The sequence below is a fragment of the Anopheles bellator genome, chromosome 2, assembly GCF_943735745.2.
Source record: "Anopheles bellator chromosome 2, idAnoBellAS_SP24_06.2, whole genome shotgun sequence".
NCBI classification, from domain to species: domain Eukaryota; kingdom Metazoa; phylum Arthropoda; class Insecta; order Diptera; family Culicidae; genus Anopheles; species Anopheles bellator.
This window is the reverse complement of record NC_071286.1, coordinates 57,025,433-57,043,504: the sequence shown is the minus strand read 5'-3', so window position 1 is coordinate 57,043,504 and position 18,072 is coordinate 57,025,433. Positions and strand designations below refer to the sequence as shown.

Below are 18,072 nucleotides of genomic sequence, written 5' to 3'. Positions count from 1 at the left end.
TGTTTTGCTTATGCTGTCAGTATACTGACAGCATACTCATTCATAATGACAGCATATCCTGCGCAACTTGCATACAAAAGAGATCCAATTCGACAGTTGCACTTTTTTATGCTGCATTTCCTTAATTTCCTTAATTTCCTTAATTTTAATAATAATAATAATCATAATAATAATAATATAATAATAATAATAATATAATAATAATATAATTAATAATAATAATAATAATAATAATATAATAATTATAATAATTATAACGTGAGTACAATATTCCAATTCTAGAAGAGCTGAGACGGTGATCGTTTTCTTTTTTGATGACCATTCTGTCGGCCACGGGCCTTAGCGGAAGCGGAAGGCGAGTTAGCGACGGCAGCAGTTTCCGCCTGGCAGCCCGCAAAGTCGCTGCGTCAGCAATGCGACAATCGAAATTCAATAAAATCAGTTATTATCTCGAGCAGAGTTAAAGAGCAGAACCCGAAACGTAACTGGCGTAAAGCTGGATCAGTGAACTCCATTGATCGCGGATGATCCAGGTCCAGATCGACATCTGTTGCGGTAGAAGGCGCCGATGAGGAGGCCTAAAATGACAAAAATGAAAGCATAAAGGTAAAGATTCTCTCGACGCTGCCAGATCGCTTACGTTTGTCCTTAAAATTGAACTGGAAAGTGTGTTCGTAATCTACTCCATGATCCTGTTTGTCGTGGATGTCGTGATGCCTACGGACGGTGTTGGCATTTAATACAGTCACCGTATCGTAAACATAAATAAAACTTTATTCATTTAATCAATTGAACACGTTCGAAAACGACACCTAGAACAGTTTGCTTAGAAGGTAACTTAGAATAAGCGAAGCGAAAGCCACCGATGTGCTTTGTAGTGCTGCCGCTCCGTCAGTTTGGTCGGCCACCTTAATGCCAAGTGTGGTCGGGCGAAGACTACACCCATTAAATTCCTGTTTCGCGGTCTGTTCAATGATTAACTCCATTGCCGTATCTGCCAAAGGGGGGGAAGATAAAAGTTTTGTCAGCATCAAAGCAGTCGTTGTGTCGTCGTATTACACTTACATTCACAGTTTAAGCATATGTCCGCTTCTGCATTATTGATAACCAATCGCACTCCGGTATGGCCGGCCGTTTTGAACTTGATAACGATGCTGTTTGATCGGATCGTCAGAGAGAAGAGCACCTTTCGATACTCCATTGTCGGTAGGTACAGGGAGTTCGATTCCGGTGGCGGACGTACATTTCGAATATGTAACCGATCCTGGTGAAGTCGAACACCCGCGTAGCCGTTGATGAGGGTCTGCAGGAATCCTCCGGCACCGGTTATGAAATTACCGGCACCCACTTCGTTGTTACCATTTTCGCTCCAAACGTTGAACGGAGCACGCAGATATTGTTTGTAGCTCTTCTCGAACATATCCCTCGCTTCCTGTTCTTCGTCCAGCTCCAGATGACCGATCGTGTGGATGGCCCAGGTCATGGCTGGGCCATTTTCCCGCGTAACTTGTGAGTATTTGCGCAGATTGTTCGCCTTCGTCGCCCTGGTCAAATGAGAGAGATTTATCGTAAGTAGAGATGACAAAGATTTTAAGGACTTCTCGCTGTAACTTACTCATTCATGGGGTACTGTAGGGGATAGATCAACAGCACCGTGTCGGCCTGTTTGATCAGCGTACCGTCGACGTAGCCATCGTACTGTGGATGGAAATCTCCCTGGGCGTCGTACAACAGTGTCATACCTCGGCCGATTGTCAAGAAATCTTTGCCCTCCTCTTTGGACTGGGGGTGTTGCGAACAGAAGCAACTGGCGAACTCGCCCAGAAACAGATTGTGAGCTGCCATCACATTCGTGAACGCATTGTTAGTAACATTTTCATGATCCTCATCCGGGCCCATCGCATTGCGAATATCGTACAGATCGGTAGCGTTGTTGTAATGTGCACGGCTACGCCAAAACCGTGCCGTTTCGAGCACCATCTCGCAAGCATCCGCACCGAACCAGCTGGTGTCACCAGTCGCGTAGAAGTATTGCCGAATGGCGAACGCAATGTCCGCCGTGATGTGGTGCTGATATTCTACGACCTCGGGACAGCACTCTGGCGTTACCTCTGTGCCGGTAAATGCCGACTCCCAGGGAAACTGAACACCTTCGAACCCGTTCTTCTCGGCGTTGAGGCGCGCTCCATCAGCCACTACCGATCGGTACTGTAACACCTTCAGAGCGTTGATCGGATCCATCAGCAGGATCGATGGGTACATCCAGATCTCGGTATCCCAGAAGCTGTGTCCTTGGTATTCACGCTCTACTTCACCGCCCCGGCCCAAACCGGCCGGAGCAAGACCATAGAAGGGCATTCGGGCAACGGTGTTATCGACGTTGTGCGCCGGAAGCGAACTGAACAGGTAGAAAGCGCTCGCCTTAATAGCTCGGTCAAGGTCTTCGTTCACATCCACGGTGATACCATAGCGATCCCACAGAAGATCCATTTCTTTCACGTGCAGCGCATGTTCTTCACCAGCAACTAGTCCGTCCAATATCTCTATCTGCCGGACACCGTGCTGAGCTACCATGCTGAACACGGTGTAAAAGACAAACTCCTTCGCCATAGTGTCCGGCGTAATTTCCAAGTAATCCGGGACCGACTGGAACGTCACGCACACGGTGTGACCATACGTTTGCACGGTCGGTTGTTCCAGCTTCACTGTACGGCTGCACTCCTGCCTATAGACCACGTTCGACATGACGAACTCGTTCGTGGACTCCAGCGCAAAGTCGCCACTGTCCATGCCCGGGATCTGCTGAATCCGCACCTGTATCGTGCTCTGCGAATTCAATCGCTGCAGTCGGAAACGATTCACTAGCACCGAGTCATAGAATCGATGTGGATACACCTCGTGGTCCACCCGATAGCCGAGAATGGAACTTTCACCCACGGTCACAAACTTTCCTTCCCGCATGTCCAGCTGGTAGTTGCAGAAACCGGGCTGCGGGGTACCATTCTCGGGCGAGCAATCGAACAGCCGGATGTTTCCATAGTTCCGCACCCGGGCACGGTGCGATTGGCCTCCCTCGCCATTGTACACACCGTTCAGGTGCACATGTCCATCGTAGACCACGAGCCCGATCTGACCGTTGGCCAACGTTGGCCTCACCGACACATCTGGAAGCTGCGAGGTAACGAATTTATAGTGGCCATCATTGCTCTGCGCTAAGCTAACGCCAAGCAGCAACGACCCTAGGGCCACCATCGTCCGTATAACTACACCTGCTGGCATCTCGCGACCACTAATCGAACGCATTCCACTGGACACTGCGCTAGTGGCACACGCCGGCTAGGCTTATAAGTTTGAGCCAAACGGACGATTTCTTAACCGACGATAAGATAGGAAATGCCACTGATAAAAATACTCCATGGTGAGACTTATAATTAATTCATACCTCCATTGTTTGTTCAACGATGTGTTATCGGTGATTAGATTCAGTATTGCCGAATCTTTTGACACCCCAGTTACAGTGGCCCGTTGATCTATTTCCTATGCCTCGCTTCCAAATCACTTCGTGGCTGGGTGATTCGGACAGCATGGAACGTGTTTGCGAAGCGATATCTTATCTGGGGTAGATAGCTGAACAAACCCTTACGGCTGTTGGAGGACGGATTACCAAAAAAAACATGTCACAAAAAATAATACAGGAGATGTTTGTGTAACGAATTTTTAATGATGCTTCGGCTGGCGCAGCTTGTTTGTGGAATGCTAGGCTCCGATTAGATCTTCCGGTAGACGGCACCGCCCGAAAGGTATGCTCTTTGATCGTACAATGGCAGTTCGATTACGCAGGGCGTCTGTTAGAAAGAAACCCGTTAATAATGGATTACAATTGTAGGTTGCTTAATACTCACAAGTTGCGTTGACCGTGACATCATCGACGGCATTCCCATCGCCGAACTCGATCGTGAGAGGTTTTTCGATGTGAGTCACGGTTAGTGTCGATTGGTCTACCGTCCTCACAACGGTGATAAGCGCTCCGAGGTACTGTATCCCCTTGATAACAAGCCCACTGCTGCCCGGTGGTGGCTCCAAGTTTCCGCGCACCTCCATCCGGTCCAGATATATCCGAGCACCACCGTAGCCGAAAAGCATCGCCTGTAGGAACCCTCCGGCTCCGGTTACAAAGTTTTTCGCGCCACCCGAGTCAGAAGGTTGTTGAAGCTCATACCACACCAAAAATGACCCCTTCATGTACGGCTGGTAGCTGCGGTTGAGGTAGGTGGCCGCCTGGTCGAGCTCGCCCAGGTCCAAGTGATTGATACTGTGCATTGCCCAGGTCATGGCAGGACCCGTGCGGCGAGTTACTGCTTCGTAGGTTTTCAGATCGTTGCTCCTGGTAGTTGCGGTCTGTCCGGCGTACTGTAGCGGGTAACCCAGGAGAACCGTGTCAGCCTGTTTGATGACCGTCCCAGGTTGGTAACCATCGTACTGCGGATGGTAATCGAGGCCGGAGTCGTACGGTAGTTTTAGGCGCTTGGCGATTTCGCTCCAGTTCGCTCCAGATCCAGAGTTGTTGCAGAGGCAGCCAGCAAAGCTTTGCAAAAAGTGTAAGAAAATGGAACATATGACCACAAGACCCAAGGTCTGTCTGTTGTTGATAAAAGAAAAGGCCAATCAATTAGCAAAACTCGAGCATGAGGTGGCGGCTCCCGGTTAATGATCAGGTTTATCCGCACCCATCAGCCTTCCAACCAGCAGCAGCAGCAGCCACGAGATTGGCATTAAAAACTCATAAAGTAAATTTACTGCCACACGTCCAGATAAAAAGGGCGGAAGAGGGCGGACAGCGGACAGTTCACAGCAGCACAGCTATATTCGCAATCCGAAGTCGAACGGCTTTTCGGCTTTCTTCGGCGAACGGCCCACATACGGAACGGTGGTGGAACCCTTTACATCTTAGCGTCGCATCTGGGAGTTAATGAAATTCCACAGCCAAACGAGCAAACGGGACGGGTCGGTGCCGCGCCGGAAGTCCCAACACGATCCGGAAGCAATAGATAGCTGTCATTTGGTGGTTGGAGTTGTAATTTTAATCAAATTATCCACCCATCTGGCCGGCCGCCGGAGATAGATGTCGCTTCACAGTATTGGCCGACAACGACCTGGTCTGGCCAGCCGCGGGCCGGGTGAAAGGTGCCGTTAAAAGTGAACCCATTATCACCGAGATGTCGCTCACGGCTTGACGTCACGGGCGCTGTGGCCGCGCTCGTTCCCATCGTCGTCGTCGCGGGGCAACAGGATGATGCGTCGCTTTTTCTTCGCTGACCCATTCATCATGGACACGGAAGCCCTAAGGGAACCGAAAAACCAGCGAGCAGCGAGAAACCAAAAAACGGACGGAACGGACTTTCAAAAGGTCCCGCGACGCCAACCGACTTCTGGTAGGTTGGTCCGGTTTTATGACTTGTCCATTTTCAATCTAATTAATCGGGGGAGTACCGGCCCCTAGTGAGTTGGAACTCCGGACAGCGATGTTCGCTGGGGTTCCATTCTATGGAGTCCGCCCTCGGCGTGCTGCGTGTGGGAATCTTGATGGGCCGAGAAAAGAGTTTCCCTGTTCCGAGTTCCGAGGCCAACTTACTCGCCAAAATACAAAGCGTAGCCCGCGATCACGTTCGTGTACGCATTGTTAGTAACATTTTCATGATCCTCATCCGGTCCCATTATCGCTGGTAGTTGAAGAAACCAAAAAACAAAAACAGGATCGTTAACAACAACAACCACACGCCAATCGCCGCCTGCTTGATTAGCAGTCTCACGGCCGCGGACCTGCGATGTCGTACTGGCCGGTTCCGGAGTAGTTGAAGGTCAGACGGGCGGCCCAAAACGCAGCGATCTCTTGCGCCATCCGGCAGGCTCCCGATTCCTGCAGCCAGCCAAGGTCTTGCGTTACGGCGAGATGTTGCCGCACGGCGAAGCTGATGTCGCCGGTGATGTGGTGCTGATACTGGGCCACTTCCGGACAGCAAGGTTGCGTCACTTCCACGCCCGTGAATCCACTCTCCCAGGGGAACCTGTCACCAGGGCCAGGCAAGGGTTCAATCGCGGCACGAACTCAAATCCGGACTCAATTCTTACCTGGCACCAGGGAATCCCGTGCCAGCCGCTAGTGCTTTGGCCTCTGCCAACCGCGCTGTTCGATACTCGATCAACCACCGTGCGTACGAACGATCGATCAGGTTCAACACCGGGAACATCCAGATCTCCGTGTCCCAAAACGAGTGACCCTCGTAGTCGGCCAAATCCGCACCACCACGGCCCAGCCCGGTAGGGCTGAGCCCGGCGAACGGCCCCCGTGCCCGAGCGACGCTTTCGCCGAACGGTAGGTTGCTGACCAGATAAAATATGCTCGCCCGTACCGCGCGCTGTAGCTGGTCGTTTCCGGTGGTGAGGACGTCGAAGCGGTTCCAGAGGGAGCCCCACAGTGATGTATGCGCTCGCAGTAACTCTTCGTCCGGCTGCAGGAGGGCTGTGAATTATGGGATTCTTCGATAGTGATCGCACGGTAGACCGGCGGAACAGGCCCCCCTAAGGGCACCGTGCGCGGAATGATTCGGTTTTTATCTCCACGAGCTTTTAACGACTCCTCCACAGGACTCGCACTGCATCTTGCCGTCTGCGTACCTGTTCTTAGTTCGTTGCGCGCGACACCAACCTCGCCATCAACGGTCATTATAAATTTAAACGACACCGTCGACTCGGCCGGCCCCAGTGTGAGCCGTTCTGGAACGTGATTCCATAGCACACACACCGCGCTGCCCTCCGGCTGGTGGGCCCGATCCTCCACCTCGATCGTTTCGCCGCAGCTCTGATAAATTAGAATCCCGGCTGGCGATTCGTCCGGTAGCCTGAGATTTCTGAAGTGCACGGTCCGGACGGGCTCGAAGTGGATGTCCTCGCTGGCGAACGGTACCGGTGGCATCAACGGTACACTGATTTCTTCTGAAACGATCAACGAGGGGCCAGCCCCTAATGAGTGTCGGTGGTCGGTGTTCGGTGGGGAGAACTAATGTTGGGTTGCTGTTTTTATAAAATTGGGAATGCTGCATACATTAAAAGGGGTAGGTGCAACAGTTACACGCCCCAGTCCTCCAGAGGAACAAGAAATCATACGTCTTAATGGAGTCACCCGTGACACGGTACCTTACGCTACGATTATTATCATTAAAAAGCTTCCTTTGACGTGGTTTATGAGTGCTACGGGCCAGCCACCACGGCACGGCCGAGTTCCCAAAGCCGGGATGGGGATGAAAGCGTAAAGGGCCTGTAATATGTCTGCTCCCTTTGTATGTTCTGATCGACCTACTTCTTCTGTGCCTGGGCAGGTGTGACAGGTGCCGTAACCTGCACATAATGTTTGACCGTTGAACGATCCTGGGAAACGATCTTTAACCCCTGTGCCCGCTGCAATTGAATAATTATGATGGCATGTTTAACCCTACATAACACATAGCTGCCCTTCTCACAATGTAACTCGGAACTGGAGGAATTAATTTACATGCATTACTTTGCGACCTCGAATAAAAACGGACCCCGCTGCCATTGCTTACCGGTGTCCGGTGGGTGCCGGAGCCTCTCGATCGTAACCTGATTAACGATCAAGCGCCGGTACAGTGCGTGTGGGTAGAGCAGTTGGACGACCCGGTAGAGCCCGGACGGTGGTCGGTGTTCCACCCGGAACAATCCTTGCGCCATATCCAACGCCAGGATGCAACCGCTGGCGTTCACCCGAATGTTGGCCACATTGGGAATCCTTGCGCGATGGCTAAGACCACCGGCCCCATTGTAGAGACCGGCCATGTAGACTGCCGTTTCGAACACGGTAAACCCCAGATGACCGTTGGCCAGCGTCGGTAGCGGACTAGTTCCATCGGTGGGGCATCTGAAACGGTAGAACAGTGCGCGTGAACATGGCGGCGACGCTTTTCACTTTCCCGAACCGACTTCGGGTGCACTTCCGGCGATCCCATGATTAACATGTACATGCCTGATGAGTTCCGACGGTTCCCCTCGGCGCGACGGTTGATCCTGCGCAGCGCAGCGCGGTTGCGTTTTTTAATTCGTTTCCCAATAATTACCGCGCAACGACCAACCGTCGGACTCGTCCGGGTCGGAACTCCGGGAAAATGTGGGAAAAAGTTCTGCTCCCTCCCCCGGTATGAGAGCCAAAGTTATGCTAATGAAATAATCGTAACCGTGGTGATTAAGTAAGAGGAACGGTTCCGACGGGGACAGAGAAAGCACGTAACCGAACAATAGTGACTAACCTCGATTCGGTGAGTTCGTGGAGCAGCAGAAGTTTGTCAACGTCCGGCCCGGGCGCCTCGTTCGTGACCGTTTCCGATAGACGGACCGCCGCACGGGACACCACGAGTTGGCTGAGAGTTGGCAACAGCAGCAGCAGCACCACGAACAGATACGCTGACCCCGACATTGCTTCGGCGTCCGTTCCGCCCGACGGTCGGATGGTTGACGTGGTCCGATCACACAAATTAGATCACAAACCCCGGGGCTTTCGCTGGAAATTGCAAAACACGAAACTGGACCACCGGTAGATCATGGGAACTCGACGCGCGACGTCCACTTCCCTGTTTACATTCTCCCGTAATTTGAGCTGCACGCCGACAACTGCACACTGCGGTTCTTTCGCTCGTTCCCCGCTCGATCCCGGGAATCGTGACGTATTCCGGGCGTTGTCTAATTGCGACCGATCGCACAAATCACCGAGCGCAGTTATTGGGCAATGAGCGAAAACCGTGACGGGCGCCCCGATCGATCGTTAGAATGATGGCGAAAGCCGTCCTCCGGCCCTTGGCCAACTCCGGCGAAGCGGAAGCTAATCAGCTGAGCGTTGCGATAAGCCTCGTTAGTTTGACAGACCACTGGCCGGCTCTGGCCGAGAGGTAAACAACTTTGTTTACGTTCGCGCGGGATCATGCCCGTGGGACGATCGGCATAGATCGCACGGGAAACGGACGAGAATTGGAGCACCGGAGTTTGCGTCTTGGAAGCGCCGGAGGTGACTGTGTTTCGGTGCGGACTTCGATGTTGTAGTGGCTCGTGAGCTACGTTTAAGGCGCGCGTCCAAAATTGATGGCTACGGTTCCCACTAATCGGTCCCCTAGGATCGCTTGTACCTCGATATCGATTACATTTTCGCGATAACGTCCCCGATGTGACTGAAGGTGATGTGTTACTTTGTGTGTACGCTAGACTGGCGCTCCACGATAATCGATTAGCTGGCAGGCACCCGAACTCGGAATTATCTCGGATTAGCCCCGATGTGGCCGCTCACCGAAAGTGTCGTAATGATAGCTTTTTCACGTCAACGCTATCGCTTTTGATACATTATCGCCTGTCACACCACAGCAGACCTAGGAGAGGTAGATTCCGGCCGGCCATCGCAGCACCGGTGAACCGGTTGCGGCTCGCATCACCTACGATGCGAGCGCCACGTTTTGACAGGTCTACGCTCGGTCGTTCCCTTCGGAGAGGGCTCTTGAGTCCGGTAAAATGGTTAATCTTCTCGCAGCGGACATGGCCCAGGTAAGGTATGTACGAGCCCGTTACGAGCTCCCGGGAGCCGGGAAGTTCCCGGGAGCCCCCGGGAACTCTCGGGAACAAAATTATTCAATTATCTGTGATTGATTTTAGGATGCTTATTGGACACTTTACTCATCGATGGGGCGCTAATAATTCATACACGTCCGAACCTTCCACGGCTCTCATCGCCGGCCGGCTTATGAATGGCGGTCGCGCCGCATCGGTAGCCAGCGACACTGGTCGGCCGGTGAAGAAGCGAATGATTGAAAAGCCCAGCCACGGCCACTGGAGCAAAAGGTGGTTAAAAGGCGCTCGAAGGAAAGTGCTTCTGAATGCTGCCAACTCACGGCACGATGGCTGCGCTCGGGCCGTGGTCGCGGTCGCCACGCCAGCAAAATGGCGAGAGCCTTGAAAATGACAAGGGAAATCACAATAATTTATATTAATTATTTCACGCTCCCTACACACACGCGAAGCGGCCCTGGGGGATGGGAAGCTCTCGGGTGCTCGGGATGTCGGTCATGGCGGCGCTAACCCGAAGCCAAACCATTAATCTTGTGCAGGAGCTTTTGCGCAGAAGCCGTTTCGTGCCCTTTGGCGGCTATCTCGTCTTCCGAGGCGCGGTTTGCGTACCGCGCCGATAACGCATCGCTTCGCCCGCGCGCATTCGTGTCGCAGACCGTGTGGCCAGGTGTCCCTCTGGGCGGACGATTGCCGCGGGAGCAATGGCCAATTTTTGTGTGGACTGTGAATTGTCGGACGTCGGGGCGATCGGTTCGGAGCGTCTAGGCTTGGAGGATTGATAAAAATCGCTAATCATAGTGCGGCGCCAATGATTGATCCTCTTGTTGCTGCCGGCCGAGGGTGTTTTAATCCATGTTTCAATGTCCTCTCTGAAGCCCCGCTCGAATCATGAACCGGATTCCGGGGTAAACTTTCGTCTATGTTCGCTGACTTCATGAAGCTGCTTGCGGTGCTCTATTTGCCATTGAAGTCAGTGGTAATTGACAAACCCTTTGGCGATATTCAATTAGTCAGAATTGGTGCGGCGAAGAACCTCATTCAGAACTCGTCGGTCTGGTGTAGAAACCGCACAACCGAAACGCCAACCGCCAGCAAGAAGACCTCCGGTAACTAAATTGCGTTTCATAAAAATAATAAACTCGCCCCTAAGAGCACCCAAGCCGAGCGGGGAACCGTTCATAAGCATAACGACTCCTGAGGGTTCCAGTCGTCGACGTCCGGTCGGCAGGGAATTGTTTACAGAGATTTACGCACACAAACGGGCGCGCACAGACCGAGCACCGAGACTTCGAAACCCCACTCCCGGGTCCCAACTCGGCAGCGACAGGTTGCGATGCCAATCTGGGAGCCTCCTCCAGTGCCTCCTCGCTACTCCCCCCGCGGGGGCTCCATCCCACTTCCTTCCACAGTGGCCGCAGGAAAAACCTTGAACCGGCTTGAACGCTGCCGGCGACGGATGTGTATTTTTTGGTGCCGCGTCGTTGCTTCCGTTCCGGTTGGCAGATTTCCTCGCGCGCACACAGCCCGCCAGCGGGGCGTTCTACTGGCCCTCGCCGAGAGCCCTCCTCGTCGGTCTGGCCTGTTGCCTGCCTGGCGTTCCCGTGTCTGTCTGCGCCCGGGAGCCCGGGGAATGGTTCCGAGTGGACTGTTCGGGCCTTTTTTTCAACAACCTCAAAACCTTTCAAAACTGTCGAAAAAAGTCAAAAACCGAGACAACTTTCGTTGAATATGGAACACCACGTGCCCCTAATCGGGTGCCCGTTTATAGTCAGCGACCCCCCTCTTGGTAACTGTACTGGCAGGTCAGAATGGTACCCGGAACGAACGAGAAATGAGTTTTTATTCATACACTATTTAAAGCTCCGAAAAGAAAGTCCAGACTTGCTGCATACATGGAAGAGTCAGAAATGGTTGAAGTGCTCTAATGGTAATCAAACTGCCGGTTTAGGTATATTTGATCTAATTTTCATTAATTAAGATAATTTGTAATTAACAACTTTTTGAACTAATAAATACGGCCCGGTCCGTTCTTCTAAGGTTAAAACCCTTTTGAACTACCTGTTCAGATTCAGGGTATCGAAAAAAGAATGCAATAAGAGCTTTACTGATTTAAAGGCTGAAATGGTATTTATTCAGTGTTTAAGTTTACGCAGTATACGAGTAAAGTAGCGACCTGTTGGACATTTGCTTTCTTTTCCAAATCTAACAACGGTAATGATATTTGTAATTTGATGGATGTACTTAAATACAAACCTAATGAATATCCATCAAAAGAATATCAAAATCTGACACTCATGTATGATTGAATTGAAGCAAATAAGGCAAGGCTTCTAATAGGTCTTTCCTGGCTGATCAGAATACAGCCCGATCCCGGCCAAGGTTCATCACTTTCGGAGACTTGATATTGCATGCCATGATTGATTACCATGACTCTGAAGCGGAGTTCGACATAGTTCCCTCGGTTTGGTTTGATCGCTCTTTGAGCATTCCCTAACCTTGTCAAAAATTGAGTTGATTAGGCATTGTGCCCTTGAACTTAAATAAATTAAAAAAATTTACGGTTTACGTAAAAAAATACTATATTTAAAGAAAATCGGTTATGCTTAGGCCCACGAGCATGGCCCATTCTGAACTTATTGTTAAACCATGGTTTTAACCCTTACGATCGGCACCCTAAGGCAACCGAAAAAGCGACCGACCCCGGCTGTGACTGGTTCCCATAGGTGGCAACGGCCGATCGGTCTGATGTATTTACCGGAAGGCGTCCAGGTCGGGCCAACCCCATCAAGGGCGCGCGGTGGGCGCTTTTATGAATGAAGTTTCGATTTCATTCCACGAGACGGCTTCGGCGACACCTTTGCTCCGGGTTCTCAGAGGTTCCACCCCAGTAGAGTCGAAAATTGACGCAAACCAAAATAGATTCCGCCCGCCATTGCCGCCATTGATCGAAATCGGGGCCCCAGCGTACTACGCAATTCATCCGCTCTGCTCCGTTTTCCCCGGAGCCGGAACGGGTTGTGTGGTTTCATAATTCTCTCCCTGTTTCCTGCTGCTGTTTCGTAGGATTTTCACAGCATAACCCGACGGTCGAGCGGTCAACTGAGGCTAATGATTTTTCAATTAAACAAAAAATCATTTCACCGACCGGCGTGGTAAGATGGAGGGCCCATGTCTGTGGGCGTTCGGCTTACTCCTCCAGGGGCCTCTCGGCTGGTGGCGGAAAGATCAAAGTGGCAGCGTCCCGGTGGCCACCGGAATGGGCCGTTCTGGGTTAGTAGGTGGACGATGGTGCGGAATTGATGGCTCGTAACGGAAGGTATCCAAACATCCGATCCCTGGTCGATCCTAGGGCAAGATCACTCTCGGATCGGTCGGTTGAGGCGCAGAAGTTAATTACAGATCCAGCGTGTGTTGGAAGGCACCAAAAACGAGATAGACCAAATGAAACAAAGGGGGGGTAATCTGGGGTCAGATTAACAGCCACTTTAACGGCTTCCAGTCTGAGATGATACCAAATTCTTTCCACTCCGTTTCGAACTCAGGCCCTGAGAAGCGCTATCAGCCAGTGGTGATCGTAAAACAGTCAGAGCCCTTTCGATGGCAACACTTCCTGCACTGCAACCATAATGTCATTATCGAACGAAGGGTCCGGAACGCAGCCGGATGTTGCGGTAAGGTTAACCCGCAGCTTACAGGGGAATTAACCTTCGGGGGCCGGAGCCAGACTGTGCGGTGCGAAACCCCCGGCACGAAAGGGCACGTAAAAGAGTGTCCCACCGGCGTCCCACCGGACGTGGTGCCGGGGCGAAGGTTGTAAAGTGTGTGAACCGTGCGCTTGTGGACCTCATTGTCTTTCCTTTGCCTCGCACGCACACACGCAAAGAGCAGAGACCACACGGAGTGCGAATGTGTCCACGGGAAAAACGCATCGATCCGTGACTGGTGTGGCCATTTTTATGGTGAATTTTTGTGTGAGATTTTCCTTGCCCTCCCTCGATAAATGTGATATTTATCTCTCGGCGCCACCGTAGCACACACACACTGGCACAAAGATACGGGTTAAGGGACGAGTTTCTTGCACCTTCAAATATTTTGCAGCATTCCATTCCGCGGTGCGGCGTGTGAATTAGTATTCCGATACCAACCAGGGGGCGAGCCCCGGTTCTCAGGGGTAACTTTTGCTGGCTCACCTTTTGCGGTCGGTAAGATGATAAGTTTTACGCAATTCTGAATGGTTTTAATTGGCTATTTTGTTTCGAAAATTCCACCGAACGGCCGTTGGGCAGTGCGTTGAGCACGGATCTGAGAGTTGAGAAGTTGAGCACGGAACCAGCACATTGTGGTAGGAAATTATTGATGAGTTTAAAACGGAAGTAAAATTTAATGAGTTAGAGCACGTACCGGTTCGCTATCGATTCTTGGATGAGAGTATATGCGCCTAATTTTTTAAGATACAAATAAAGGTTGCTTGGGAGGTCTTTTTATGTACCCTAATGACGTAGTCTGAGTTCCATGAAACTATCTAATCTAAGATGGTAAGACTAGTAGACAAGGAAGTTTTCCAACCACATAACTCACAGATAAAGACGGTCAAAGGTCCGTCGGAAATGGGTTTTGAATTATTGAATTTTTTTCGAGAGTTTTTTGTAAAATGTGTGTTTACTATAAATTTTTGTGGTCGTGAGTATGGTTTTCGTGATCATGAGTAATCGATCGTGATCGTCTATCTATTGAAAGGCTTTAATTTTTCTAGAGTTTTTGGCCAAAACCCCAACTATAAAAATCGATTAGTAGCGTATCCCACAGACATGGATTTCAGATTTCCGCTTCGGACAGATGGATGGATTTTCAATGGATTTGTCAAATAACTTTAATTTGATGTTTCGTTTAAAAAAATCGGTTTTGGAATTTTGACATAATTACATCAGTTTTCAATGTATAGCAAAAAAGAAAAGAAACAAGTGAAATCTGAAATTTCTTTAAACTTATTTCAAACCTACTTTTTCTTCCTTCTCTTTCTTGTCTGGGTCAACATGTCAGCATCAGATAACAGCAATAAATGTTCACATTGAAAAACATTTTAAATTAGGTTCCCGCTGAACCTGTGGAATCAAATCTGGCCATTCATAGTTTCGGGAGCTTGGTGGAACAGTTTCCGTTTCGTAGAGTCCGGAATTGGCCTCAGGTGGATCAATATTTAGATTTACCAATCCTTCTCCCGGCAATACGCATTCATCATTCACCCCGAAAATCCATTTTTTCTTTGCCCTTGATCGTGGCCGTAGCCTATACTTCCCACATCCTGCCCAACGCACGACCCGAAGCTCAAAAGCCGTGAACCATTAGACCGTGCTCATTCGATGGCTCCAACCAAACGAAGCCACGCAGCCTAGCGACTCGATGCCGAGGAAAATAATCTGTAAGGTCTATAAGGAAAAAAGAACGAGCAACGAAAAAAAAAATCTCCAATCATCATGCTTAACAGCAGAAGCACCATACCGAATGAGCTTACGAGTCGTCTACATATGTTTTCTTTTATCTCCTCGTTCACCGTGAACTCTGGCACAAGATGGGAAGAAAACTCGATTGCGATTGATTCCGGGGTGATGCCTATATCGCTACATCGCCGGCCCCAAACAAGAATCGAACGGACCGATCGAAAGAGGAAACGAACCGAAATGGAAAGCCACGGTCCCTGCCAACGGGCAGGTTAGACTGACTGACCGCAGCGCATCGGTCGGACAGGAAAATAAATGTTATTATAAACGAAACGAACGATGGTTCAGATCGCTACTGAATTGAATGTTGTTTTAATTGATATTGATATAATTAAGGTTACCATGACGTCCGACGTTAGATTGAGATCGATCCTTCGGGCGAGACCCAAAGTGGACGGATCGAGGCGTTTGAAATGAAAAACTGTACCGGTTTTTAACGTTTTTTTCCAAGAACATATCCAGGAGCGGTGGCACGCTATAAAAAAGATTTCGCAAACAGGAGATATAATCGATCCGTTCGTGGCTCGTTGATTGGGAAAATATTGGAAGCTGCAAACACGAAAAAAACCCAAACACCGATCCCATTTTTGGTGTTTGGCTAGCCCAAGGGATAACCACAACCTCATTTGCCCCGATTGTTTTGCACGAACACTGTTTGGCTATTTTTGGAAGCGGAAGGTTCCGTTGCCGAGAGATTGGGCGCATGCCACTTTCTAAGCCAGAGCGGCCGGAGCGCACCCAAATTAATTTGCTCTCTCTCTCCCTACAGGCCAACCACCTGGCAATCACCTGGTGGTTATCGAAATTGTCCGATAACAATGAATTGATTAGCCCACGTTCTGCGGCCCATTTCGGGGACGAACGTCCTGGTTTTCGCTACGCCGTGAAAGCCGAAACCGTTTTCCGCGGGGGTTCGTCGCTCGCCCCGTGAAATCTTTCGTTTGTTTGTTGCACGGCCCGGGGCTGATTAAAAGCCGAAATATGCGCGCTCGGAATCGGGAACGATCGAGCAAATTAACACGTTCCGCTGGCCGATGGCCGAATGCATGGGCGGTCTAAATGCGCGTAAAATGCTGCAAATGAGCCGCCGTGGCTTGCAATTACGCATCGATGGATTAATGATATTCAATCGAGCCCAGCCCGGGCTCGTCCGGGAAACGGTAAATTATTCAGCGCTGGGGCTTGTCGGTGTGTGTTTAGTTGATCGGGTTGAAATTATTACGAGCCTTCGGGAGCCGAGTGAAACAAAACCGAACGAAAAGCTTCCGTAAAAAGCGTCATACTGAAATGCGAAACGGTCCCGGCATGCTCGTTGGTCATCCCATCCTCTAAAACTTGGCGTTGAGCTTGCGACATGTTTAGCGTAAAAGCACCATCGAGACGGATTCGAAGCTGATTAACAGTTAGCGATTCGGAAGCCACCGAAGCCATTGCCAATGCCTTATGCCCCGACTGGAGGGCCCATTTTTTTCTTCGAAAGCCTTCCAAACACCAAACTTTCCGGCCCAAAGAGAACGAATCAATTTCATCTGCTTCCACCGCGCGGATCGCCGTGTTTACGGATGCGGCCATTTTCTGCGGCCTTCAGTGTGGCTGAGATTACTCTCGACATCCGGCATGCATGGTCCGGCACTCCGGTCTGTCCATCCATCCGTCAGGTTATTGCGCCTGCTGTCTTGCGTATCACTGTTCAAGCGCAAACGATAACCGCAACACCGGCCCCGGCCGCTGGTAAATGAGGTTCCGAGCGTCGGGAAATCCTATCTACCATTAATGCGTTAAATTCGTAGATTTTTTCTTCCTCGCTCCGCTTCGGTTCGAGAGGGTGTCTTGTTTTTGTTGTTGCTCACTCTTCTTGTGCGCCGAGAATGGGAGACTCATTAAAACCGAACATCTTGCCGGGGGAGGCCATCGGCTGAGTACTTTCTCATTAGCCACCCCACGGGCGGCGGGCGGGCGGCTCAGGATGATAAGAAGCAGATAAATGCATGAATCAGTCATGAGGCTAGCGCTCCGGGGCTCGGCTCGTTTTGAGGGACAAACATTCCGAGACTCGATACCTTCCGGCGAGCGGGCTTCCAACACGGATTCTAACGCGCGACGCACATTTTCTGGACGCCCGGTTTGAAGCGATGGATTGAAGCGCTTGTTGATAATGATGTTGTTGGCGGCGGAGTCCCCGGAGACACGCGGCCGTCAATCGCGGCCCAGGACTGGCTGTCGGGTCGGGATAACGATTCCATTAACTACGCATTTCCATGTGCCGCCAAGTGTCGTCGAGTGTTCAATTCGTGTGTTGATGAAGCATTAGTGACGAAACCGGGTGGTTCCGTTTTTTTTGTTGTTGTTTGGAAACCCTCGGCCATTCTGGTTTTTACGGAGCATTAGTTCGGAGCTCCCTCTCCGGAGCAACGGTCAAACCACCATTCGTACCGGTGGGTAATAATTTTACACGCTTTTACCCCGACGGCGTGGACATTGCTGAGGAAGAAACAGAACCCGGCGAACGGTTTAGTCGCTCGCCGTTTTCCTTATACTTTTCCTACGACTGCTCCGAGACGGTGGTTTTTTCGGCGGTTGCCCTCCGGTGGCGGGGAGAGTGGGACTCACGGGCGCAACAACCAATTCAAATTCAATTTCCTGTTAATCTTACCCGCCGTGGCCCGCCGTCGTGGTACTTGCGGGCCCGGTCCCGGGTTTTTATATTGCGGTCTTAGGAATGCGTTAAACGATGTCCAGACCGTGGAGTTTGACTTCGGTAGCGGTTTCGGTCGGCGGGCGGTCATCAACAACCGCCTCGGTATGTTGCTGATGGCATCTTCAGCCAGGACGGTGCTTCATTATGCTCCCAGCTGCATGCTAGCTTTTTGTTTCGCGTTCAGTGCAGCAGTAATTGTTGCAGCTGCGAAGGTGGTGGTCCCGCTTAAGAAAATTGAGTTATTAATTTGCAACAAAG

General features: G+C 50.8%; 2 protein-coding genes across 2 annotated transcripts; both read right to left on the bottom strand.

The window, feature by feature from the left end:
• Nucleotides 1-809: 809 nt before the first annotated feature.
• LOC131209786 (protein-glucosylgalactosylhydroxylysine glucosidase-like) lies at nt 810-3,533 on the bottom strand. Its single transcript, XM_058202925.1, has 4 exons — nt 3,443-3,533; nt 1,616-3,370; nt 1,066-1,544; nt 810-994 (listed from the first exon to the last, which is right to left on the bottom strand). Exons 2-4 carry the CDS (start codon nt 3,301-3,303, stop codon nt 813-815), a joined length of 2,349 nt encoding a protein of 782 aa, XP_058058908.1. The 5' UTR covers nt 3,304-3,370; nt 3,443-3,533; the 3' UTR covers nt 810-812.
• A 166-nt stretch (nt 3,534-3,699) lies between these two features.
• Nucleotides 3,700-8,485, bottom strand: LOC131207760 (protein-glucosylgalactosylhydroxylysine glucosidase-like). The gene is made up of 8 exons (XM_058200388.1): nt 8,319-8,485; nt 7,602-7,933; nt 6,676-7,020; nt 6,130-6,520; nt 5,821-6,065; nt 5,633-5,720; nt 3,903-4,585; nt 3,700-3,845 (listed from the first exon to the last, which is right to left on the bottom strand). The coding sequence occupies exons 1-8, from the start codon at nt 8,483-8,485 to the stop codon at nt 3,757-3,759; spliced, it is 2,340 nt and encodes a 779-aa protein (XP_058056371.1). The 3' UTR covers nt 3,700-3,756.
• Nucleotides 8,486-18,072: the final 9,587 nt, after the last annotated feature.